Consider the following 26,259-nt stretch of genomic DNA (forward strand, 5'->3'; position numbering starts at 1 on the left):
GTTCTGAGTGACCCAAAGCGGAAGCCGCAGGTGTGGGCAGAGGCCCCGTTCTCTGCTTCAAAGCAGGATGGCCAGGGGGATCGGCCCACTAGGCGAGGGCCCTTCCTTTGGCTCACCCTCCCCAGCAGGGCAAGGTTTGCCAGGAGGCACGGCCGGGCCTCCACCAGCTGTTTCAGGGAGGATGGCACATAAACCCTTCAAGCTCTTCTGTCCCCCCCATCCAGACGTGGTGGGCTGAACTCGGTCCGCCTGGCCACACAGCCCCAAGTGTTGGCTGATAGCCACGGAGGCCGGTGCCCGCTCTCCCAGCCTGGCCCTTGCAGACCCGGTCGCCACAACACCCCGTGGGCAGCACCCACCGAGGCGGCCGCCGCTCTCCCGGAGAAACCTCACACGCCAAGCACTCTGTAAAACCCAAAATAGTTTTATTTCCCCCCCAGATCTTTGTCTTCACAAGGAGTTTAGCAAACATGCTAAGGTTACAAATTGTCTAGCAGACAGAAACATGCAGCGCTGATTCCTCAGCCCCAGGCTGCTCGGCGAGCAGCCGCCCGTCCCCTGAGCGAGAGCCCCACAGCCCGGGACGGGTCCCCGAAGTGTACTGCAGGTGTGTAGCACGTAGTCGTCAGCCACCAGAGGTAGGTCTCTTGACAGTTAAAAAAAAAAGGCAAACAAACAAGCTTCTACTTCAGTGTGTGACGGATCCCGGTGCAGGCTTTGGATTGCAAATCTTGAATTCTATCACAGAGTTATAGAGTAGGAAAGTCTGGGGGGGGGGGGGAAGGGGGCAGGAGAGCTTCAAAGTACCATCTGACACCCGCTCCCCCGGCCCCCAGTCAGCAGCGGCAGTGGCGGGCACCCAGCCCCGGCCGCCCAGCCAGGAGCTGCAGGAAGAAGGGCACGCGGGCGTGATTCTTCGAGAGAAAAGAGCATCCTCTGCCTTGGGCACTTCTGAGCTTCCCACTACTGAAGGGAGGCTGGCGCAGAGAGGGCTGGGAGCCCCGGCGGCGTGGGCCGCCCCTGCCCCCCACCGCGGCCGCCGTTCCTTCCACCCGAGCAGCTAAGAGTCCTGAGTGCTTCCAGCATGAGCCCCGCAGCCTCGGCCCCAACCCTGCCGGAGAGGCCGTCGGGCTGCCGCGGGCCTCCGGAAGAGCAGACCGCCGCCGCGCTCGTGCGTCCGTTCTGCCGGGCAGGAGGATCTGCCGTCGCGGAAGGGAGAGACCGGCTTAGAAAAGAGCCGATCGGCCACGTCTCTACATTCTGAGGGCAGAGTCGGAGCTCGGTACAGCCAACTGTACCAAAGGGGTACAAAAGGGTCTGCCCTCCAGCACAGTGCTCGTTTAATAGAAAAGAAAGCGCGCGGTTTCACTGTCTGTAATAGAGACTCTGGGCAGGATTGTGGAGGGAGCTACGTGAGTAAAGCTTCATTCTAGGCCTCTGAGACATTGATAATAACGGTTCCCTGAACCTTGAGAGTGCAAGTAAGGACGAAAACAAAGCTTGGTTTGTATGGAGAGGGAATAAATACGATAATTAAAACGTGAATCTCCCTGACGGTGAAACACAAGCCAGTCCTGAACTGCTATGTCAACGTTTAAAAACTTGGGCAATGCAAGATCTGGGTTTCGGGGGAGGGAAAGCGATGCGGGCCCCGCCCCAGGGAGGGTTCGTGAGGGGATGTTTCCACGGGCAACACCCAGCCAGGGACATCAGCCCTTGACGGCGACTTTGTTCTCTGCAGCAGCAAACATGGCATAGAATCGGGAGCTGTCATTGGACAGAAGCACAGCCGGAGTGTCAAATTCCACCACCTGGAAGAGAGGAGCAGAGCATGGAGGAGCCTGGCCCGGTTCGAGCCCCAGGCGGAGGGGCAGGGGAAAGCCCGCGTCTCCTGGGCGTACACGGCCACCTCGGCCTCCCAGAACACTCCCAGGGGCCTCTGCCAAAGCCTCTCTTTGATCCAATCTCACTGAAAGGGGACAGATCCCCTAGAGGAGAGCTCACGGCAGAGCTGCAGAAGGTGAGCCCAGGCCCCGCGGCCCCTCACCCCACATCCTCATCTAGAAAGAACACTGGACTCAATGGTCAGAGTCCTTTTCCACTCCCCAAGGTCTATCCATTTTAGCTCTCTCCCATTAAGCAAGCCCTCGGGGGACTCAAAGACCCCCCCTCTTCCCCCCCGGGTGAGGACCTCGGTCATTCCTAACTCAGGAGGCTGCTGACCTTCCCAACAAAGGAGGCTGGAGTCAAAGTGAGTAAAGGGGGACTTTGGGATCCCTGATCGCTTCCAAACCCATCTCTGGACCCCCTGACCAGCTGGGAGGGGGGCACCCAAGCCCCGCCCCGAGGAGCAGCTCCTCCTCTGCATTTCTTTGTCCTCCTTCCCCCCCAAAGGGCCCCGGCACTCGGGCCCCTCGCCTGCACCCTTGGTCCCAGGTCACCCTGTCTTGTGCCAACAGCGACAAAGCAAAGCCTCTCTCTGGGAAGAGTCTCAGCCCTCCCCCGCCGCCCCTTCGAAGCTACCTCTGTGCCTCATGGAGACCGTCTCGGACTTCCGAGCGAGGCTCTGAGGGGCCCCTGTGGGGCGGGGGCTTGATGCTCTACCTGACCCTGCATCAGCACCATGATACGGTCGGAGCCCAGGACGGTGTGCAGGCGATGAGCGATCGTCAGCATGGTGCAGTCGGCAAAGGCCTCCCGGATGGTTTCCTGAATCAGTAAGTCGGTCTCGCTATCCATGGCCGCCGTGGCTTCATCCAGTATCAGAACCTGCCAATGGGCCAAGGGACGGTTATAGCGCGGCGGGGACCTCAGGAGTCTTTAACACTCATTTGCTTCCAGCACAACAGCTAATCTGGGGTCCCCTGGCAGGTAAGGCCAAAGCCAAGGGCTTCTGTGTCGGGGCGCGCCTCCCAAACTGCCGGGTCTGGGGACCCAGGGTGGTCAGACCCCCTCCAACCACTCGGGGGCCGCACCTTGCAGTGCCGCAGCAGCGCCCTCGCGATGCACAGGAGCTGCCGCTCTCCCACCGAGAAGTTTTCCCCGTTCTCCAACACTTCCGACTCAAGTTTCAGAGGTAGCTGAGCAACCTGGGAGAAGGAAGGGAAATTCTATCGTGGCCAGTGGCTGGGCTCCCCATCGCCCCCCAGCCTTGCCCAGGGTCCGTATGGCAGGAGACGGACCGAGAGGGCCGGGAGACAGCCCTACGTGACCCTACAAACACCTGTTCCACAGGGAACATGTCTGGAAGGGAGCAGGGCACTGCTTCCTGTGAGGGATCACTACAGACGGGCAGCTGCCCAGTGAAGGTGGGGGACGGGACTCCTCCTCTCCCCTACACTTCTACTTACACATTCTTTCATATGTGTCCTTTCTAGAGCATCCCAAATCTGGTCTTCACCGTACTGGTTGAAAGGATCCAAGTTTGACCTGGGCACAAGGGAGGGAGGGTTTTAGCGGCCCAACATGACCCAACCATGGCTTCCCCGGGTGGCAGGGAGGCCGAGGGCACAAGAGAAAGCCCAGGGAGAGCTACTGAACAACCTTACCTCCTGGAAGGCAGAAACTTGTCTCAGGACAAGAATCAATCCTTGTTCCTGACCGACAGACTCAACTGGGCGGCCTACCAAATCAGGACCCCCTCGGAGGAGGGACGGTGCAAGGAGCCCAAGTTGTCTCAGCCCACAGTCCAGGGCCCCCACAAAGAATAGGTCAGCAGCCCAAAGGGGCTATGGCAATGAGTGGGCTTGCCTTGCCTGCACCTGTTCTGAAGACCACCGTTCTTCCTAACCCCCCTGCCCGGCACACGAGCCAGAAGAACATACGCCCTACTCTCTACGGCTCCTTCACCATCATCTCTCTGCTCCTGTCCCTCAACGAGCTTTTCAGAAGTCGGTACAATCCATTAACAACAGACCCACAGACACGTCCCTCCCATTCCCATGGCTGCCCTCTCTCCTGACCTCAAGTCCCTTCCAACTATCTTCATTAGTGGATCTAGGGGATCACCAGGCCACCCTCAGGCCTTGCCTTGTCCATGCAGACAATCCAGTGAACAAACCCCTGTCCTCTTTCCCCTAAACCTGGCCTTCTCAAACCCTATCCATCATTCAAGGCTCACCCCACCTAACAGAAAGATATCCCAAGCAAGACCCTGTCCAAAAGGCCCACCCCAGAAATGGAAATGGAGCCCGGAAAGGCTCACAAGAAAGCACAACCTGCCGCCTGCCCAGGCTCCTGGGGTGATTTCTCAGGAACCCCAGGCTCACCTGACTGTGCCGCTGAACAACACGGGCTCCTGAGGGATGATGGAGAGCTTGCTTCGGAGATCGGCGAGCCCGATGTCATGGATCTTCACCCCATCGATTTGGATGCAGCCTCCCGAGAGCTCGACCAGGCGGAACAGGGCCATGCCCAGAGAAGATTTCCCTGGGGAGACAGGTACCAGAGCTTAATCCCCACAACGTCTCACAAAACCAGAGGGGATTATGGTTCCAATGTCCTCTGTCGATCATCTAACAAAGGCTCCAAGTATCCAAAGTGGCCCAGTTTCCACTTTGTAATGGAGGTTAGTCTCCAAGTTAAAGAGAACCCGGGAGAGACCAAACACAGGGAAGGATTTGTCTCATTCATCTTCTGAAGATCAAGAGGGGAAAATCCCGATTTACAAGGAGAAAGACAAAGGCTTCCTGCTTCGCATTTTCTGCAGAGAAGGAGGCAGCAGGGAGCTGCAGAGGGGCGACGGACAAGAGATTTTTTCATGTCCATCATCCTGCAAAATGAATCCTCTGGCCCCTGAGCATGTAGCTGGCTGAGGCTGCCCCAAAGGCCTCCAACAAAGCTCAGCAGAGATTGAGGGGGAGGAAGAAACAAGTGAAAGAAAGACACTTTGATAAACGGATCTGATAAAATAGGAGGGCAAGCTCATGGTTCGGTCTGAGTGAGCTTGAGGAAAAGTTCATGGTTCACAGCTCAGTGGGGTGACCGGGGCCGCCCAGCGGGTGGCAAAAAGGCCTTCTCTATTCAAATGAGTTCCAATTGATCAGTGATGAACAGAAGCAGCTACAGCCAGTGAAAGAACACTGGGAAATGAGTGTGTTCCACAACATAGCATTTCCATTCTTTCTGTTAATTGTTTGCTTGCATTTTTGTTTTTCTTCCCAGGTTATTTTTACCTTCTTTCTAAATCTGACTTTTCTTGTGCAACAAGAGAACTGTATAAATATGAATGCATATATTGTATTTAACATATATTTTAACACATTTAACATGTACGAAACTACTTGCATCTAGAGGAGAGGGTAGAGGGAAGGAGGGGAAAAGGGGGAACAGAAGTAATCGCAAGGGACAATGTTGAAAAATTACCCATGCATATGTTCTGTCGATAAAACGTTATAATAATTAAAAAAAAAAAAAAAAAGGCCTCCTCTGGCACTGACTGCAAAATCGAACCACGGTAATGCAGGTGTAGGACGCGGACAGCAAAGGCCCGGCTAGAAATCCCACTCTGACAAATCCCCTTCCCTTAGCCTCCGCTTCCTTCCCCACTTGTACAAGAGCACGCCGGAGCTCAGCTCCTCTATGCACGGGAGCTCAGCGGGACCGTGTCTGTGCTGGGCTAAGTGAGTGATGGCTTCCCAACATGGGATGAAGAGCCCAAGGAAGCAGAGGAAGCTGAGGAGTGGGGGGCTGGAGAGAATTTTCAGAAAGCACAAAGAAAGGCTGTCGGGAGCTATTTGAACCAATACCTGATTCACAGAAATGCTGGACAGAGTTGAGGGTTGGTATTCAAGCCTGAAATCTGGGTCGCCAGGGACTTGTCTGGCCTTTTGGGATTGTCTCAAGGTGGATGGTGAGTGTGTGTGTGTGTGTGTGTGTGTGTGTGTGTGTGTGTTTTTATATGTCTATCTGTTGGGGAACAGGCTGTCTTCTGAAGCCAGAAGACAGGCAGTCACCCCAGGGGAACAGGCTTTGGCCTAGGCTTGAAGCCTTCTGTTCCATCTCACAGTGACACTGCTTAATTTCTAGCTCTGGCTGCTGGCTTTTGCAGCTTATGACAGACCTTCTGTTCTGTCTCTTGTTACCTTTCCAGCCAGATCTTTTTCTTTTTTCTGATACTCCCTCCCTTCTTGATGCCAGAATCTCATCAAATCTGAGCTGATCCTGCCTCCTATTCTTCTATTTCCTTTCTCAAATAGGACCCTGAGACCACCTGTGTGGAGTTCTCCTATGGGGAACTGGACTGAAGGCCTGAGAGGCCCAAGTGGGGCGGCAGGACCAGAGCCCAGAAGGTAAAGAGAAGCTCCCACTCGCTGCGGTTCCTCACCTGAGCCCGTCCGGCCCACGATGCCGATCTTCTCCTTGGGTTTGATGGTGAAAGACACTTTCTTTAGGACTAGAGGGAGGTTCTCTCGATACCGCATCTCTGCATTCTCGAAGACAACTTCTCCTTCCTGGGGCCAGTCTGGAGGAGGAGCCTTGTTTTTAATTCGAGCAGGTGCTTCCAAGGCGAGAGTCTAGAGAAACAAAGGATGCCTGAGAAAAAGCCAACAGCCCCCGGGCCTTCCCCACCTCAGTGAAGTCAGCACTCAGGGATCGCAGCCCACTCAAGGATTCCCAACGAAGAACAGATTCTCCCATGATATAAATGATTTTGGGGTTTTTTTTTTGCCATAGGAGCAAGATTATTAACGTTAACAGCATGACCTTGCTGGGAAGCTCATTTATTACTATTTTCTAGTCTTGATTCTCTTCAACTTTTGGCCTAAATGAACTCTAATATTCCTCCCAAGACTGAAATTTTAAGATTTGCAATCCTTTTCATCAACAATATTTTAACCACTGGTATGGTTCCTCCACGGATTTCACATCATAAAAGCCTCTGTGGCAGCTAATCCTTTGACCCAAAGATGGAGAGAGCTCGGAGACACTGAGAACTAGGGTCTCAAATCTAGACTACAGGACTAGAGGAGGAGACATAAAGCAAGTGTGTGCACACGAGGTCCTTTTAAGTCAGGCCTGAGGATAGCCAGGTCAGAGAAAAATAGATCTCTGTGCTTGTCCTGACAGGGAAAGGTTTGCTGATGTAACAGCTTGGAAGTGGTACCCAGAGAGAAGAACAAATCTGCAATTCTCTGTAGAGAGTAATCACCAGTTAACTTCTACCAAACTTGTTTTAAGCAACAAGGAATGATCCCCTCTTTCTCTCTCTCTCCCAAGATGTGTAACAGGTGCAAGTCACCCTCAGGCATCTCATTTGTCCCTAAGAGTGTAATTAAGTTCCACAAACACCTACAACGTGCACAGCGTTGCATTGTGCCTTGCACAATGTGCCCCCGAGCGGACACGTTTAAGATAAAACAGACAAATGCAAATCTAGGTCAAAGATTTTGCAAGCTGGCGATTTCCAACTGGGAATTATGTTTCCTCTAAAGTCATACAGAGTTATCAGGTTTCCAGGTCTACTCCAATCGCACTTAATCCCCATTCCTAACACCGTTCCCAGGGAAGAGGCGGTCTCCATCACAACTGTAGATCTAGACATGCATCCTTCCCTTTCTTAGCATCAGATTGGGAAAATACACACATCAATGATACGGTACTTCGACAGTTTCCCGGGAGAAGGTTCCTCACTATGGAACAATGGGTTGTTATCTCCCAAATGGAGACAGCTCTGGGATCTAGATGCCTTTATATATACACTTTATAGACCAGCGGCTCAAAAGAAAGGGACTTTTTAAATGCCTATGAAATTACATTCAAAAGACACCTGTCTAATCTAAGCACTATAAACATATAATGAAAGGCTAAGTTATCAGGGAATAACTTTTAAATTTACTAATTCTACTAACTACAGTCATGTCAGAGCCTGTCACTTTAGTATAAGACAATCATTGCTTCTCAGTCAAATAGCCCATGTATGCGGAGAAGCAGAAATCTGGAGTGGGAAACAGCTGACGTTTAGTTACTGGCTAATTTTGACATGGGTCACTGTCAACACTGGTCAACATTGGTTAAGATTCAGAATAATGTTAGGGAAAAGATGGCTTTGGATATTGTCTCTTAAGGCAAGTTACATAAATTCATATTAGTCTTCAAACCCAATCTTCACGGATTGTATACTGTGTATAGGGCTCTCCTCAGACACAGACCATGGATATGGCAAAATATGGCAGAAAAATCTCTTGTCCTCTCTACTTAATTTATGGTGACCAAAAACTGTATAAGCGACTCTAGGAAGGCCCACAGGAAAGGCGAGACCAACTCTAAGGCGATCGAACCTTAATGTAGTGATTAATCCTCTCCACTGATGTGAATCGAGCTTCTGTCTCTGAGGCCAGTCGAACCGTAAACTGGAAGAGTCCCGTCAGCTGTCGATAAGAGAAAACAAGAGAAGTGAAGGGGATGGTTTCAGAAAAACCTGGGAAGACTTCTAGGAACTGACGCAAAGTGAAATGAGCAGAACCAGGAGAACGATCCCCATAGCAACAACAATATTATAATGATGATCAACTGCCAAAGATCAAAAGAATCATGATGAGAGGAGCTGTTCACCTCCACAGAGAGAAGGGACAGATTCAAAGGGCAGACAGAAGCATATTTTTTCCTTCTTTCTTATTTTTCTTCGAGAGCCTGGCTAATAAGGAAATGCCATTTTTCTAATAAGGAAATTGCATGACTTTCTATTTGTAATGGGCTTTATTTTCATGACTTCTCATTATATGAGGGAGGGAACAGGGAAAGACTATGTAACTAAAAATAAAATTCAATTTAGAAAAAAAAAAGACAATAGAAACAAATCTCTTTACAGCTATGGGGCTCTGCTGATAGAGGAAGTAAGTTTGGAGAAGGGGAAGTAGACAATAGAAGCACATGGATTTTCGAGGTCTTGTTATTATTTTCGTCACTAGTCTGGAGAACACTGACTTCCTGTGTCAACTCACATGCCTATCTTCCCAGATAGACACTGAATCACATAGACTTTCGATAACAAATTGCTTCTTATTAAATTGCTTTTTTTAAAGCTATTAAAAATAATCCACAACTTTAGCAAAATTGCAGGATACAAAATAAATCCACATAAATCATCAGCATTCTTATACATCACCAACAAAATCCAACAGCAAGAGATACAAAGAGAAATTCCATTTAAAATAACCATCGATAGTATTAAATATTTGGGGATCTATCTGCCAGGGGAAAGTCAGGAACTCTATAAGCAAAACTACAAAACACTTTCCACACAAATAAAGTCAGATCTAACTAAATGGAAAAATATTAAGTGCTCTTGGATAGGTCAAGTGAATATAATAAAGATGACTAAACTAATCTATGTATTTAGTGCTATACCAATCAGACTCCCAAGAAAATATTTTAAGGACCTAGAAAAAGTAACAACAGAAGAACAAAAGGTCAACTTTCAAGGGAATTAATGAAAAAAAAAATCAAATGAAGGTGGCCTAGCTGTATCTGATCTAAAACTATATTATAAAGCAGCGGTCACCAAAGCAGCCATTCGGTATTGGCTAAATTGCTTTTTTATTGAGGCACTTTGTTCATATACGGAGGAATATACTCCTACTTCATGAGATGAGATCTCTTATAATAAAACAAAACAGGCAAGATTAATAATAGTCATCCCAACTGAAAATTTTTCATTTTCTCTCACTCCTACCCATCCCTCCACTCAATTGAGGAGGAAGAGATGGGGAAGAAAGAAAAAAGAAAATCAGTTTCTTATAACAAATATACATCAACAAGCAAAACCAATTCCCTGGACTGTGGTCTACAAAAACATTTATGTCTCATCCCAGATCCTAAATCCCTCATCTCTGGAGAGTGGAGAATTTAATCTGTGAGGTTTTAGAATGATGGCTACCCACCGAACTACTTCCTCCTGTTCTAAGAGCTTTCTGGTCATTATCTTTGCAGAAAGGATCCTCCTCACTTTTCTAAAAGCCTTCCAGACTGTTCACTTCTATAATCCTGATGTTAACAGCATAAATAGTTCTTTGGTTCTGCTCAGTCACTCAGGACAGTCCGCCCCAGTCTTTCCATGTCACTCTGAAATCCAGGGTTTCCTCATTTCTCACCACACAGTAGACTCCATCATATTTACAGAGCACTGTCAGCCATTCCCCAATTGCTGGGCGTCTCATTTTTCAGTTTTTTTTTTTTTTTCGCCATCATAAAATGAGCTATATTATAAGTATCCTTGTATATTTAGGACTTTTCCTTCAGCCTTTAACCTCTTTTGGACATAGGTCCAGCAGGGGTGGAGCTGGCTCAAAGGGCATGCTCTATTTAGTATCTTTTTATAGAGAATGTTAAATTATTTTCCAGACTGGTTGTACCCATTCACCAGTTTCCCAATATAACATGCTCATTTTCCCAGGCCCCTCCAATACTGATCATTTTCTTTTTTTCCTCACTTTGCCACTCTGATGGATGCGAAGTAGAATCTCTGAACTATTTTAATGTGCATTTCGTTAATTATTAGTGATTTGGAGCAATTTTTAAAGTGGCTAGAAATAACTTGGTTTTATTTCCTTGAGGATTGCCCAATCATATATTTAAAGCACTTATCAAATTGCAGAATGGCTTTTTCTTAGAAATTTCAATTAGTTCCTCACAGATTTAAGAAACAAATGGGAAAAAGCTGTTGCAGTTAATTTAACTGATAAAATTAATTTTAACAACCACAATGGCAAGGCCAAGCTGCTCTAGCTGGAGATGGCAGGAAAATGAGAAGCAGGAGGTTGGAAGTGAAGTGGGCTGCACCAGGGGTCCAAGCAAACTGGGGTCTGACGTGGCACTTCTCCATCCAGGCTCCCACATCACGAGCAAAGGAAGCCATATCTGGGTGAATGCCTAGGGGCTTCTGGGGATTATCTCTACTTCTCTGTCCAACAGGTTTCCAGGTTTTTTTACATTAGTTACCACTTGGGGATAGGAAGTACCTGGGCCTAATAACTTGCTTTCAATCTTTCTGTTTTTATTGGAAAATATAAATAACAAGAAAACAAAAATCATGTTGAGGATGTAGCCTTTAAAAAACAAAACGTGGGAAGAGGTAGATAATAAAGGGGGAAATCACGGAAAAGGGAGTTTCTATCAGTAAAAATATACCAAACACCACATTTTTTGCAGAAATCTTTCTGCAAGTTATAGACTTTCTAATAGTCATTGACGCCATCTTGTTTCTAGGAAACACTTTGGCCAAGGAATTTGTTTGTTCCCTGCTGACTAAGGTCAGCCAGAGTCACGGCCCTAAGATTCGGCAGCTTCTTTCTGAGCTTGTCTGCATCTGGGAAGATCACTGAAAGGAAGGTGCTCTTGGGAGATATTCTCCCGTGGCAGGTAGTCCCATCCCCTGCTTCCAGAGGCATAAAACTCAGTGACTTCAAAAACACTCTATCCTCCTGAACAGCCAAGGAGGGCGGCAGAGAGGAGCTGTGGGGACAGTTTCCTTGGGCACCAACCTGGACAGCGTAGGAGATGGCGAGCCCTGCGTAGGCCGGGGGGATCTGGCCATGCATGAGGACGATCATCAGCCCCGTGGTGGTGATCAAGGCGATGCTGATCACGTCCAGCCGCACGGCCAGCCACCGCATGGCACAGGTGAACAGGAAGAAGGGAGCCTGGTTGTTGTCCAAAAGCTCCTGGTACCTGTGGGCCAGAGGACAAGCAGTCAAGCCCATGGCCCGGCCTGCTCCCAGGGGAAACCTGAGCAGCTTTGTGATCGCATCTGCAGCCTGTAAACAACAGGCATGGGGACCAAACTCCGAACAGGGGAGAGTCTGGGGGCCAATGACCACTCGCATGGGAGCCCCAGGCCAGACTTTTGGTAAAGAAGAAAACAAAGACGCAAGAGCAGGGAAGCTGGGCTTTGCAGGCGGATGGCCCTGTCGGTGCAAAGGCCGGACCTCCCTGCAGCTGGCCTCGCAGGTGGGGTCATGAGGTCCATCCCTCTCTCAGGGATGTGGCCACGTGGCTGGGCCTTTCCCAGCAGGGAGATTAAGATTAAGCAGCCTGGCCTCTCCCAGGGCAGACCAGGATTTCCCTCCATTATTTGTTCTGAGATTCCTGCAGGGCAATAGAATCTGAACGGGAGCAGGCTCGTCCCTATACCTTTAGGTCTCCCCCAAGTAATGTGCCGTCCGGGAGGGCGACCAGCTCTCCCTTGGCCCCACGCGGCACTAACCTGTGCAGAAATTCCTGCCCTCGGTTGTAAGCATGAATGGTGGCCAGGCCCTGGATGCTGGAGGTGATGTGGGACAGAAAAGGAGACTGGGTGATGTTGTCCAAGCGTTTGAGCTCTCGAATCAGGACCCTGGAGAGGACACACAGGGCAACCGTCAGGGAGGGCGAGGCCAGCTTGGCAGCCCCAAAGCAGCAGGGAGGCAGCCTGGGCCGAGTCTTGGCAGAAACAAGAAGGCTTTTACCTGGACAGAATGTGCAACACGGCAAAGAAAACCAGGAGGGGCATGACTGCCACCAGGAACCAGGGGAAGACCCCCGCAATCATGCCGACACAGAAGAAGACCAGGATGACATTCTGGATAAACATTTCAGCCTGGAATGGGAGGCGGACATCAACTGGGGAGAAAAGCCAGAGAACAAAGGATGACGTACCCGCAGGAGTCAGGGGGGCTCCAGCAACCCAGCTGCACCACAGCCCCTTCCTCTGGTCGATGCTCAAACTCGACTTCTGCCAGGGCGCAACCAGGTGGGGTCTGGCGGCCAGGGCCCGCAGCCTGGCACAGCTGCCACCGGGCATTCACCAAAGCTACACCTCGGGCCGATGTGCAAACTTCAATATGTTCTTTTCTCAAATTCTGTACCCTTGAATTACTTATTGAAAGTGACAAGGGAGACAAATTTTCAGCGTTCCTAGACGTGGAAGAGCGCTGCTGGCTGTCGGATTGGGTGGAAGTCATGGCAAAGGCTATGAAGGGAAGGGGAAAAGGAAGGAAAAGGGGGAAAGGGAAGTGAAGAGAAAGGGGAAAGAAAGGGAAGGTGGGAAGGGAAGGAGGAAGAGAAGGAAAGGGAAGAGAAGGAGAGAAGGGAAAAGAAAGGAGTAAGGGAAGGGAAGGAAAGGAAGGAAAGGGAAGGGAAGGAAAGGAAGGAAAGGGAAGGGAAGAGAAAGGGGAAAAGGAAAGGAAGGTGGGAAGGGAAGGGAAGGGAAGGAGAAAGGGAAGGGAAGGAGAGAAGGGAAAAGAAAGGAGTAAGGGAAGGGAAGGGAAGGGAAAGAGGAAAAGGAGGAAGTCAAGAAGGAAAGACCCAGGTCAAGTTCTAGGAGCCTGGCAAAGAACAAAAAAATACCTTCATCCATGTCCTTTGAAAATCGATTGAGGATCCTTCCCGTGGGGGTTGTATCAAAGAACTTCATGGGGCTTCGAAGAATCTTTCGAAAAAGCTCATCATGGAGCCTGGAAGATGCCCTCAGTGTTCCCTGGGCAGGAGAGCACAAGACAAAGATGGGCTGGGGGGAGCTAGTAGGGTCACGACCCTGGGCTTCCCCGCCAAGGCTGAGTCCCCACTCTAGGTCAGAGCTGCCCCTCAACCTTCCCTCGGTTCCTTGGGCTCAGCCAGGTCCCCCTTTCCTCTCCGCCCCCAATAATGCTTCAGCTCAACCAGGGATGCCCGGATCCCCAGGAATCTGCCTTTTGCCTGGCTAATGTGGGCACTATTCTATCTCCCACTCTGCACTTCTTGCTCAGAGAACAACTCCATAAAGATGAGCACAGTGACTGAAAGAGGCAGGCCCGAGAGCCTCCTGGGAAGCCCAGCCCTCCGCTCATTCGGTAAGGAGACCCCCAAACTAGGGGAGCCACAGTCCCCAGGGCTAGAGAGCCTTCCACACGTGAGAGGGCGGGTATCTACCTTGACAAAGACAATGCCGCGGATGGCCTTCAGGATCAGCATGATCACCATGGAGAGCGAGTAGATCCTGGCGTAGTAGTGCATGTGAGGGTTGTCCTTCATGCTGTCGCTCAGCAGGGTCAGGTTCCCCCTCGTCACCGTGGTGTTCTGTTTGGACACAAGGCTCCCCGGGTTAGGCTTTCGCGGGCCGCTTCCCTCTGGACTCCTGCGGCCGAGAGCTCTCACTAAACACTATTCCCATCTCAAAGTGGGGACAACGCCTCGGGGACTTGGAGGTGACAAACACAGGGCAGGGTTAGTGATGCCGTGTCGCCCCATTTCTCTCCCTGTTCCTGGGGGAGGGCAGATAAGATTTTAGGACAAGATCCTGGGAATCATCTCTCAGACCCTCCAGCTGGGGAAAACTGACTCCTGGCCTTGTTTCATACTTACTGGGAACTCTGTTCCCCATTAGCTGGTCGGTGATTTTTCTGCCTCGTGAGTTTAGGGCCTGAGCTCTTCCGTCCTGGGGAACCCTGGCCATTCGCTTCTTTTAAATGAAAACCAAAGAGGGTTCCCTCCTAAGGAATGCCTTAGATGGCTCCTCTCCTAGCCTCCCAGCTTCCATAGCTCCGTGTGCCCTTACCCCACTGCCTTGTTTGATCCAGTAACTCAACCACCAGGTGCTGAAGGCCGTGCTGCCCACGTTCAGGATGAAGAGGGACAGAATGAACAGGAACGCCAAGGGGCCGCCCGCGGCCTGGATGTAGGTGCCGTACACGGACCAGGGCAGAGAGCCCTGCCCCTTCTCCTCTTGCTGCATCAAACGTCCTGGTTGAACAGGAAAGGAGAAGCGTGAGCCCCGCCCAAGGCCAGCCATCTCCAAGGTTTGGCGCCCAAGCCAAAGGTCCTGAGGGCAAACGCCCTTTCTACCAACCGGTTCCTTCTCTACTCCTGCCTCGTCGGGGCCTGCTCATCATCAGGACTTACAGAGCCCGAGCACTTTGCTGCCACGGGCCGTTCTGACCTGGCCCACAGATGCCCCCACCCCTCCTCGAGACATGAGACAGTCTAATGGGCACCGTGGCCAAACGTCCGGCAGGCGCAAACTCCTGCCCATCTCTGGCGGGTCCTTGGTGGGCGAGGCCGTGCCCAGTGCTGGAGTCACCCTGCAAGAACCTGACAGATGCCCGCAACCCTTGAGGGCGACCAAGGAGAAGCCAGGGCTTGGACAGGAGGATGAGGATGGGGGCTCGGGATCATCAGCACAAGCAATCAGTCGATGTCATTAAGCCTCCACTACGTGCCACACTCTGGGCCAACTGCCAGAGATGCAGACAAGGCAAAAGACAGTTTCTCGAGGAGCTTATAATTTTGTGAGGGCACCAGTGTGCCAACAAATACGTACAAAGAAATCTGTGTGGGGAGTTAAGTAGACACCAGAAATTAAGAGGTTTGGGGAAGGCTTGGCCAGGAGGCAGAGGAGGGAGGGTTCCAGGCCCAGCGGAAGGACAGTCAGAGAGAAAGCCCAGAGTGAGACAATCCTCCCTCTGTGCCTACAGATTACTGCTGAGGGTCAATGGGAAAGACCATCCCATAGGCTACCACCAAACCACAGGGACCACAGAGGAGGCAGAGGCCTCCGGGTGGCCACAATATTGGACTGCACTGCAGAAAGTAAGGAAGCCTCTGTTCCAGGGAAAGCTCTCCAGGGAAGGGGGGAAATCTAAAGGGAAATTTTCATTAAACAAATAAAACCTAATTATCATCTTAAGAAAGGGAAGAGCTTTAGCTTGCCTAGTTGTTGGAATCCTAGTGTTAACTTAGCTTGAAACGAGGTACTAAGTAGAACTAATTGATACAATGCTTGGAGTTCACACGTTTGGGAGATTTCAGGGTTTAGTAGGAGATATCCAAATTCACACCTCCCTTGAAGCTCTTAGGGCCAGAGAGCACTCTGGGAAGAAACCCATAATCCCTCTCTCTCGTATCCCACAATTCCTCTCTTTCGTATATAAGAAACAGACAGAGGCCTTCGGACAGAATTCAGCTGAATTACACGGAGAGAGAAGCATCAAGTTATGGGTCGAGAATTCAGCGGAATTACATGGAGAGTGGAGCTGAATTGGAGGCTGAAGAAAGCAGAGGCAGAAGCAAAGGACAAAGCTGCAAGAGCTCTTGGAACCAAGCAGAGAGATAGGCCTCTAAGCTAACCGAGCCATATTGGAGACAATAAAAGATCTGAACTTTTGTCACCTGGCTGCATTTGGGGTAATTATTGATCTGAACTGATACTAAGGCTGCCCCCAGAAAACCTCCCTGAGAAACCTGCTTTCTCCCAGAGAGAACCATCTATATATTATATTTAAAAGAAGAAAATCACCACACCTAGTGACTAGGCAAGTCACTTAACCCCAATTGCCTCAGCAAAAGAAAAAAGAAAAGAAAAGAAAGGGAAGAGCTTGAGAAGAGCTCTTCCTAGAAAGATAAGCCACAAAAATGCTTGATCCCCCAGGAAAGGTCCTCGAGAACCCTGGGCCCCAGTCACTAGTAATGGTGTCCCATACACCTTCAGGCACTGCCGGGAGCGTTTCTTTTCCTTAACTTTACTCATGTGCTAAAAGGAAGAGAGGGCTTCTATGTAACCCAGGGTGAGGTGTGAATCTGTGTAAATGCCTGTGTGTGTGTGTGAATGCCGGTGTCTCTGAGAATGAGTAAATGTCTGTCTGTGTGTCTATCATGTGTGAATGTATGTGTGTGTGTGTGAATGTAAATATGTGAATATGAATGCATCTGTATGTGAATGTCTGCGTGTCTGAGTGTGAATGTGTGTGTTGAGTGTGTCTGTGTGTGAATGAATGTGTACATGTGTCTAAGTGTGAATATGAATGCGCCTCTCTGTTGTCTCTATGAGAATGTGTGAATGAGAATATGAATGTGAATATGTCTGTGTGAGTGTGTGTGTGTGTGTGTGTGTGTGCCAACGTGAATGCTTCTGTGACTATGTGTTAATGTCTGTGTATGACTGTCTGTATCTGTGTGTGAGAACGTGAATGTCTGTGTGTCTCTGTGTGAGTGGGAATGTGTGTCTGGGTGTGTAAGATGGTGAGAGTGATTGAGGGGAAGACAGATGAGGGTTAGGGAGGAGAGGCACCCAGGCATCTCAGCTGGGTTCTATCATGATCAAATGAAAACAAAAAAAGTAAATCCAAGTTTTTTTCCACCAAGTTCCTTTTTCTGTTCTTTGTATATGGAAATGGTTATGCTTATAGATGTTAGAATTCATAATAAAATTATTAATCTAAAATAAATCTCTGATAATTTTAAAAAACTAAAAAGATGAGACCACAGATGTCCCAGCGCGGCCTTTCCTTATTGCTGTCCCAGCATGCTGTGCCTCCCCGGCCTTAACATAACACTCACCCCAGTCAAAAGGCCCCTTTAGGGCTGGGATACTGGGCCGCAACCCACCCTCCTGGACTCCTGGTCTCCTGGTCTTAAGGCTTGGGAAGCTGTCCTAGAGAAGCCCCTGTACCCGGCCCACCCTCCATCTCCACTTGCCAACACGTGATTCTCAATGCCGTCCTGACTGTGCCCAAACCTTGGCTCTGAGACCAGGAAGAGGCCCTGATGACTGAGCTGGGGACCTGCTGTAGACCCAGGCTATAGTTACTCTGATGTGACTCCTTCTTGCCCTTAACAATACCAGACAGACGATGAGGAGCCATTTGCCACTGGGTCTGGCTGACATTTATGGTTAGAAGGAACAGCAGAGCAAAAACAGAGACGGGCTCCCGGGACCCCCGTGCCAGGTCCCAGACCCACAGAGCACCTGTGTCCCAGAAGACAGAGAGTGGCAGTCTGTGGCCAGGGATCCAGGTCCAGCTAAGAACTAAAACCCGGAAAAGGATGGTTACCTTCATCGGTCTTCACCACTTTGTCCTTCTTCACGGATCCCACTTTAGGGCCCTTCTCTTGTGGCTTTTTCTGAGAACCACTTGTCTCTTTTTTGGAGGTGATCTATTGCAACAACAAAAATCAGCCCATCATGCCACTGCTAGGCAAATACTCACAGGAAGGCCGGAGAAAGCACCGAGTAAACTGTTTCTCTGAGAAGCGCCTTCTCAGACAGCCCTTCTTCATCTCCCCTCTCCCCCACTTCTGGTACCTCAGGGGCTGGCGGAACGGACCGATCCGTGGTTTAAGGACCAGCCCCCGCATCCAAACCACGTCCTTTCTTTAGTAGGAGGCATGAATAAAACTTATCTAAGCCGGGACTTCCTACCAACCCTCCTATTCTTTCTTCACGTGTTTTTTAATCTGCTTCTCCTCTTTCCTCCCGCTCCAAAGCTGTAGCAACATTCTGAAGATGCCAAAGTGCTCAGAGACCCTCCATAAAAGGACAGTAGAGAAATCAAAACAGAAACAGAGAACTGGCCCCCAGTGGTAGCTGAATAGAACAGAGGTAGTCAAGGAGGATGGGGTGGGGAGCTTATGCACTCAGGCTGAATTAGACAAGTTATCTGAAATGTCCAGGCTAAATCGACATTCCCAAAGGTTTTGTTTCCACACTCGAGGAGACTCGAACAAAAAACCCCCAGAAACGTCCATGACAAAAGCTGCCGTGTCTCCTGGTCTTGACTTGGCCCAGACCCTCCCCGGGACTTTTGTAAATGATACTCCAGGTTATGAACTTCCATCCCCTCCACCAGTGATCACGGCAGGATGGCCACTTTGCCCCTGCCCCAGCTAATGGCAGTGACATCCCAGCGGGATTCCAAAATAAGCCTAAGACAATGCTGGGCACAAGCTACAGGGACTGGTTCCCATTTCAGCTACTTTCTGACCCCCTGGAGCCCAAGATGTCCCAGAAGCAAGGGGAATACAGGAGGCTCACCTCAATGTGGGGGGTCTCTCCCAGAAGCAGGTTATTAAAAATGGCCGCATAGTCGCCATTCAGATCCATCAACTGCTCGTGGCTGCCACGCTCCGTGATACAGCCCTCTTTCATAAAGATCACTTGATCACAGTCAACCAGGTACTGAAGAGAAAACGAAGGAGAGCCGGGCATCAGACCCGTTCCCAGCCCAGAGCCCCCGAGAGTCCCTCGCCAGAGGGTCCCGATCCCCTGGCCTGGCCCCAGCCATCTTCTCGGGCTCTCCTCCACAATCCCAGACAGTTCCTTCTCCCTCCGATCGAGCTCAAGCTGCCGTCCTGCCTTCTGCAGGGGCCTTTCCCAGGACTCCTGAATCTTGAATTTCCCATCTACATCTCGATCATATCCAATTATTTGGACGTGACCTCCCCCATCAGACTGCCGTCTCCTCGAGGGCAGGGGCAGCCTGTCCTTTGCCTTTTTTCTCTCTGACCCCCCCGCACTTGGCACGGGGCCCAGTTCTTGGCCGACCGCCTTCCTGACAGAGAAAGGTGCTGGGCTGGAATCCCTCCTCCCCCGCCGCACACTACAAGTGCACATTCAGGTAGACTCGGGGGAGGGTGGGGCGGCCTTGGTTTTCCTTCATCTCCCCGGCAGATGACGATGTGTTCAAACATTTACAGAAAACAGCCGAGCCTGCTTCAGAGATGCCACATGGAGCGGCGAGACGGGCCAGATTTGGTTTCCCTACCACAAGTTCGCGCAGGCTTGCCAAGTGTTCTCCCCGCCAGCCCCCATCCTGTTCCCAGACTCCAGGCCCTTCCCTGAGGACGCCTGACTCACGCCCTCCCAAGCAGGCTCTTTTTGTCCCCCGACCCTGGACTCGGAGGCAACTGACGAGGAAAAGCGAGAGAACGAGACTCTCCGTGTCGCTCGGGGAAGCGCCCGGTACCTGGAGCTGGTGAGTAACAAACAAGACGGTCTTGGACTTGAGGTATTTTCGGATGGCACTGTTGAAGATGTGGTTGCCCACGTGGGCATCTAAGGCACTGAGAGGATCGTCCAGGATGTAGATGCTTCGGTCACTGTACAAGGCTCGGGCCAGACTGATCCTTTGGCGCTGGCCTCCGCTCAGGTTGGCCCCACGCTCACCGATCTGGAACCCGAGAAGGATGTTCAGGCCGGCCTCCGGGCCTTCTTTCCAGAACGGGACCAAAAGGCCAGGCCAGGAAAGGGTGGTGGGGGCAACAAATATTTACAAGCAACTAAGGCTAGAGAGAAATCAGTGCGACTACGATGATGACTTGGCTGATGGCCCTGGATGTGATTGGAGTTGGGCCCTTAAGCCCAGAGCTGAACCAAGCTCCCTGAACAGGTCTCTCTCCCCTGCCGCACAAAGGCCAGAAGAGGGGGTACTGGGGTCCCGCCTTGCTGGGGAGGGGCCCACCTCAGAAAGACCACTCTCCTTCCCTCTCTTGGGGAGTAAAGAGCAATCGTGCTTCAGGAGGCGAGTGGGCCCAAGACACCAAATCACACTAAAGGGGCCTTCCTCGCTGGGGGGCCTTGAAGGAACCCACTTATGGGAGAGAGAGGCAGCTAAAATCCAAATGTACCAAAGGGAAAGTCAAAGAAAGTCACAGAAAACCAGAGAGCTAAGAAACCACACTGGTCAGCTCCTCCAGCTAACAGAGGGACAGGATGGAGAGCGGGAGGAAACTGGGCCCCACATTTCATCCCCTCTCTGGGCCTTGCTTTACTCATCTGCAGAGCAAAGATACTATTTTCCCCCTCTTTAAAATTGTATTTTTTCTCCAATTATATATAAAAAGAATTTGTAACATTTCATTTTAAAAAAATTTTTAGTTCTAAATTCTCTCTTTCCTTCCCTCCTTCCCCCCTGGCTCTAGGTTATATGTGGGCAGCCATGGGGGAAAGGCCAAGAGCCTTTCATTAAGATCATTTTCTAAATCTCAAATGCTCTGAAGTTCCCAAACCCACTGCTCTGTTCCAAGTCACAAAGCAGAGCCAGGGGCTAAAGCCAAATGCTTCTGCCACCATTTGTTCTAGGTTTGGGGGCCTGGCTCCTCCAGAACTTGCCCAACCTCATCCACAGGGGGCATGGGCCCTGGGCCCTTCACTTTCCTCACAACTGCCCTGGGAGCTGCTACACAAAACACCCTTGTTCCTATCATGTGGATGGGAGAACAGAGGCTCTGGAAGAGCAGATGGCCCCTGTGGCTGCACAGGCCAGAAGGAAGGGGCTGAAGGAGAGTCCAGCCTGGGTGTGCAGTCTTCCCACCGTGCTGCCTTCCCCTCAGATGGTGGCCTGAGGTTTGCCCTTGCTCTGGCCGGGCCTGGGCCCTCTCAGTGTCAGCTGAGGGGCCACACCTGCACAGGAAGTGCGCCTGAGGCCCAGAGGGCCACGGCTCTCAGCCGGCGCAAGGGCTGCTGGTTCCTACTCGGGGGACTTTGGGACGGAGCCGGGACACCCCGCAGCCTAAGCCAAACGCCCGCGCCTCCCTCCCTTCGGGTACCTCGGTCAGGTCGCTGTTGGGAAGGATGGCTAGGTCAGGCCTCAGACAGCAGCCGTTCAGCACAGCGTTGTATCTGGAGAACACAAAAGGGCCGGGGGTCAGAGACGGCCTGCCAACGGCGCCAGCGCGGGAGGCTGTCTCGTCTCTGCTGACCCCAAGAAGGCGAGTCAGGAAGGTCAGAAACCAAGCATTCCTTGCCTTTCTTCATCAAACTCCTTCCCAAAGAGGATGTTGTCTCTCAGAGTGGCATTGAGGATCCAGGCCTGCTGGGCCACATAAGCAAAGGTCCCATTAACAGCAATGCTGCCCTCTAGAAGGGTCATCTAAGGGGGAAGAGAGAGACACTGCCAAATGGCATCACGCCCAAAACGACAAGCTTCGCTCAACACACCCAACATTTCCTAAGCGCCTACTGCGTGCCGAGGATTGGCTGCGAGGAGGCAAGGGCCCTGCCCCTCAAAGAGCTCACGGCCTCCACGAGGTCAGAGCACGTGTCATCACAGCCCAGGGGAGTCCAAGAGCTCACTAGGGGATCAGCTCTGGGGGAGCCCCTCTTGCTTTTATGGACTCCTGTGATTCAAATGCACGTGGGGACTTTTGCCCAGCAGCCTGTCGCTTCGCTGACATCCTAGCGGCCCCAGCGGCCCCGGCCCACGCAGCTGAGGAGGCCGCTGTCGCGCAGGCCGAGGCTCCGAGTCAGGAAAAACCTCACCTATAAAACTGACCTCCAGCTGCGCCAGGGAACACAGAAGGCTCCTGTCTCTGCTCCCCCGGAGCCCGCAGGCCCTCCTCCCCCATACCAGCCTCCCTCCATGGAGATTCCAGAGGGCACAAGTGGGAGCAAAAGGGATGGGGGGGACACGGACAATGACTGTGGAATGATGAACGGCTCGGCATGCAATGAAAACTCTGAGTGACTGCGGCTTTGCAGAAAGGGCAGACAGGAAGCAGGGTTGCTACGATCTCAGGGGGCTGCCATCCACGATGGGAATCGGCATGCAGGACGCCCCCTGGCTACCGAGTCTTTCAAAGAACAACTGGGAAATCAAGACTTCCTTGAGGCGAGTGCAGGAAGACGGAGAGGGTGCCCTGACCTGGGACAAAAGCTCACCTGGCCCAGGATGGCGGAAATCAGGGAGGTTTTCCCGCTTCCCACGCTGCCACAGATGCCAACCAGTTTTCCCTGGTCCAATGCAAAGAGAGAAACACGGTCATTAGGAGACAATGACGCACCCGAGATTCCACTTGTACATGAAGCACTGTTGCTCCCCAGGAGCAATCACGACCCCAGAGTAATAAGAGCATTAATTAAAAGCCTAATCTCTTTCCCAAACTTGCTGGGACCACTCTCTCCCCCCCCTCAAACGGCCCCATGCCTTCTCTGTATGACAGTGAGCGTGCTGATGAGGCGCAGGGCCCCGTCCCAGGCAGACCCCTTTTCTGGGCCTCCGCTCCCCATGTCTTCATCCGGTGGACAAAGGAAATGAAACCACCGGACGTACCGCCACCACAGGCTGGGTCAGCCGCGCAGCTGACCTTTTCCCACCTCGATGGTCTGAGCCCTTTAAAAAAGCCCTCACCAAAAATCTCAGCTTCTCTGCCTCAGCAGCTTGTCTCACCCAGCTTAGAAACCAGACGGCACCTGCTGCAGGAGCGGGCCGGGGCCTTGGATTTCAGCTCCCCGGCCTTGGCAGGAGGCTCTCCCTGGGTCCGAGAGCAGCTTCTAGCTCCTAGCTGCCTCTGAACAAGCCAGGCCCCTCTCTGAGTCTGCCTCTTCCTCTACAAAAGGAGGGTCCCGGCCCCTATCTCTCCACCCAGGCACAGACGCTGCACAGACCTACTATGCGCCACTTATGCGCCACTAGTCTGTGATGCTGCCTCGGGCACCAGGACTCCCAGGGAGCTGCCTGTGTACCTCTTGATATACGGACTATGGATTCTTGGATCTCTAATGCAGTGAACCTACGTAAAGCTGGAGGCTCTAAAGTGCTGGCTGGTTATTTCACCTACTCCTTAAATGCTAGTAAAAGCACTTTAAAAAACTCACCCTCCCCATTCACCCTCCCCTCCCCAGCAAAAGAACAAAGCAAAGTGGGGTTTCAAAGTGTACTTTTCCTCTGAGTCTGGGGAGCCTCTCCTTGACTTCACTTGCCTGTATTTGAGGGCAGAACTGCTATTTTAGCTGTCAACCCCAGGCTGGGACAACTCCCTTCTAGCGCCAGACACGGAGGTGCCGGGACAAGAGGGACAAACGTGCTCTGAATGGGTAACTTTTCCAACAGGGACAAGAAATGAGACTGAACACAGCTTTTGGAGTAAGGGAGACTCATTAATAAAGGGCCTGCTACACCACTAGCGCGCTGACACTACGCAGGAGGCGAGAGGGGAGCGAGTGCACAAGGATCCCCTCTGGGAAGAAATGGGCTAATTTCTGAGGAAACGACATTCTGAACCCCAAGCCAGAGGTGAGCCCAGGTATTGGGGCCTGGGGTCTGGGCTCCCTTCTGCTTGAGTAATTCCTTCCTGTTGGAAGACTGGGAGAAGCAACTTGCTAACTTCCCTTTACTTGGGAAGATGTGGCCACAGCAAGTATGCTCACAGACTTTCCCAATAGGTAAAGTAAATTAAGGCACTGCTATGAGAATCTGGAATTGTCCAACTGGAAAACAAAGAAGTTCTATCCTGAGCTATAGCAACCAAGGAGAGGCCTCTGGGCCCCATGCTGGACTCCTGCAGCCGAATCCTGACTGGCCGGCCCCCCGAGCCCCATCGGCCCCTGAGCCCCATCAGCCCCACGAGCCCCGAGCCCCGCCAGCCCTCTCACCTCCTCGATCTCCAGGTCGATGTTGTACAGCGTCCTCTGAAGGCGGAGGCCGGCCAGGCGGATGGGCCGGCCCTCTTCCTCCGGGCTGGGCCGATCGTCGCTGTCCACCAGCAGGTGCCCCTTCTGCTCGGCCAGCACGGCCTGCTGCTGGTCCCCGTGCGGCAGCTTGGCCTTCTCGCGCCTGCCCTTGGCGGATCTCTTGCCCTTTTTCACTTTGGGGCTCAGTTTTGGCGAGTTCTGGATACTGGAGTGGGGGGAGTCCCACGCCAAAGTGGCATTTCTCACCTCAATCGTGACGTGAGGACTGGCAGGTTTGTTCTTTACCATGTGAACCTCTTCCATTAGAAATAAACTCTGATAGGAGTTGTGAGAGAGGTGCAAAGATGGAACACTCAATCAAGACTGGGGACACAAGCCTAGGCGCACACTCATGAAGCAGAACACAGCGCGTTAGAGAACGGGAGGAGGCTCGAGAGCAAAAGGCCCCGTCGGGGGACACTAAGCGCGGGCCTGCCGCGGGCCCCGGCTCGGAGCAGAGGGGGGGCCCGTGCCGAGCCCGAGCGCTAGGGGACGGCAAGAGGAGGCCGCTGGTCATCGGGCGGGGCAGTATGGTCGTTGGCTTCTCTCACGGACAAGTGTGAACGATGCAGGTGACATGCTACAAGAGCAAGGGATGAGATCAGCAGGCAAGGACAGCCCAGACCGCCAGCGGGCGCGAGCTGGGGCCGGCGGGGGGCGGCCTCGGGGGGCCGTCCTGGAGGGCGGGGCGTCCCAAGCTTGCTTTCCTCCGCCCCCGCCTGCCTTGGACCTGCTAGGAAGGGCGGGCCCTGGCCTGGCCCAGGCCGTGGAGAGAGCAAGAAGGCGGCGCCCTGCCAGGCCCGAAGCAGGAGCCTGAAGCTCGACCCTCCCAGGACCCGCCAGGCCTGTCATGGACTCAACTCACAACTGAAGCTCTCCTTGGGACCTGGAGTCCTGACTGTCTCTCCCTTTCTCTCCCTAAAACTAACTTTCCTCAACTCTAAGCTTGGTTCTCAGATGCTTCCGATCAGTTACAGAGCGATGCTGGGGCCTGGGTCCGAGGGCCTGGGGGCCCTGGACGAGCCTCCTAGTCGCTAGCCTCAGCCGCCTCATCGCTAAAACAAGGGGTCCAGGCATCTGGTTGACCTCCCCCCTCCCTTAGCCGCTGCCGCTCACTGGGGTCTTTTCCTGCCAGGCTGGGCCAAACGGGGCATCCCAGAGCCCGGGTTGCATCAGGAGAAGCCCCGGGGCCGGGAGGTCAATGCCCGCGCCAGCCACCCCGGGACCAACTGGCCAGGCCTCCTGCTAGGGGAGGACAGGGGAAGAGGGACAGAGCATGGCCAGGGCGAGAGGGCTCAAAAGAGTCAAGGAAAGCAGTGAAAGGAACCGGGGGAATTAGCTTCCCTCGGAAAAATCCGAGAGCACGTGATCCAAAGGCTTGGACCGGAGTGACGAGGAGAAGGCAGAGGCCGCTACCTACGACAGTGGCGCCGAGGGAAGACGAGATGGGAGAAGCCACGTACCTTAAATCTCTCAATAGACACGGATGCCTCCGAGAGAGACTTCACCGAAAAGGGGGTCACTTTCAAAGCGAATGTCATTGAGTTGAAGACAGTCACCACTGTGAAAGCCTAAGAACAAGGACGTAAGAAACATGAGAACCCCTCTAGGACCCGGAAGCAACTGAGACTCCTACGTCCACGGCCTAGAGACCCCTTCTTGGAGCAATGTTTTTAAAAACTTATTATTTCATCAAATACTTCCCAGTTACATATGTACATTTTACTCGCTTTTTTAGATTCTGATTTCCAAATGGGTTTTTTTCTTATTTTATTTACGGGGGACACAGGCAATCAGGGTTAAGTAACTCGCCCAGAGTCACACAGCTTTTACCAAGTCTCTGAGGCCAGATTCGAAGTCAGGTCCTCCTGACTCCAGGGCCAGTCAATTCTCAGAGCAACGTTTTTACAAGTCTAAAGATTTGGGATTACCGAGGAAACTAATGATTCTGAAATCCAGTTATTGAAAAACGATCAAAACAAAGTTCATGAACGGCAGGTTGAATGATTGCTGTGGAGGGGGAGAAGGAAACTCTTGCCCTCACCCCTTGCTCAAGCCTGTGCCTTCTCACTGGGCCTGGGCCT

At 52.0% G+C, this 26,259-nt stretch overlaps 1 protein-coding gene across 4 annotated transcripts in view; it reads right to left on the bottom strand.

Moving 5' to 3' along the window:
- Positions 1-408: 408 nt before the first annotated feature.
- ABCC5 (ATP binding cassette subfamily C member 5) overlaps positions 409-26,259 on the bottom strand; it is a 49,401-nt gene continuing 23,550 nt past the window's right edge. For 3 of the 4 annotated variants that reach the window (XM_051999805.1, XM_051999804.1, XM_051999806.1), the window contains 21 exons: positions 25,639-25,746; positions 24,098-24,451; positions 22,385-22,456; positions 21,472-21,596; positions 21,274-21,346; positions 19,692-19,895; positions 18,761-18,904; positions 17,781-17,883; positions 14,510-14,694; positions 13,885-14,031; positions 13,324-13,453; positions 12,444-12,597; positions 12,203-12,331; positions 11,481-11,667; positions 8,280-8,369; positions 6,326-6,515; positions 4,269-4,428; positions 3,351-3,429; positions 2,976-3,089; positions 2,605-2,769; positions 409-1,811 (listed from right to left, as the gene is read on the bottom strand). In XM_051999805.1, the coding sequence (XP_051855765.1) occupies positions 1,710-1,811; positions 2,605-2,769; positions 2,976-3,089; positions 3,351-3,429; positions 4,269-4,428; positions 6,326-6,515; positions 8,280-8,369; positions 11,481-11,667; positions 12,203-12,331; positions 12,444-12,597; positions 13,324-13,453; positions 13,885-14,031; positions 14,510-14,694; positions 17,781-17,883; positions 18,761-18,904; positions 19,692-19,895; positions 21,274-21,346; positions 21,472-21,596; positions 22,385-22,456; positions 24,098-24,451; positions 25,639-25,746 (3,015 nt within the window). In that variant the 3' untranslated portion in view covers positions 409-1,709. Of the gene's footprint in view, positions 1,812-2,604; positions 2,770-2,975; positions 3,090-3,350; positions 3,430-4,268; positions 4,429-6,325; positions 6,516-8,279; positions 8,370-11,480; positions 11,668-12,202; positions 12,332-12,443; positions 12,598-13,323; positions 13,454-13,884; positions 14,032-14,316; positions 14,414-14,509; positions 14,695-17,780; positions 17,884-18,760; positions 18,905-19,691; positions 19,896-21,273; positions 21,347-21,471; positions 21,597-22,384; positions 22,457-24,097; positions 24,452-25,638; positions 25,747-26,259 lie in introns of those variants that run through there. The other variant, XM_051999807.1, reaches the window with a different exon arrangement.

This window comes from Antechinus flavipes, chromosome 4 (genome assembly GCF_016432865.1).
Source record: "Antechinus flavipes isolate AdamAnt ecotype Samford, QLD, Australia chromosome 4, AdamAnt_v2, whole genome shotgun sequence".
NCBI classification, from domain to species: domain Eukaryota; kingdom Metazoa; phylum Chordata; class Mammalia; order Dasyuromorphia; family Dasyuridae; genus Antechinus; species Antechinus flavipes.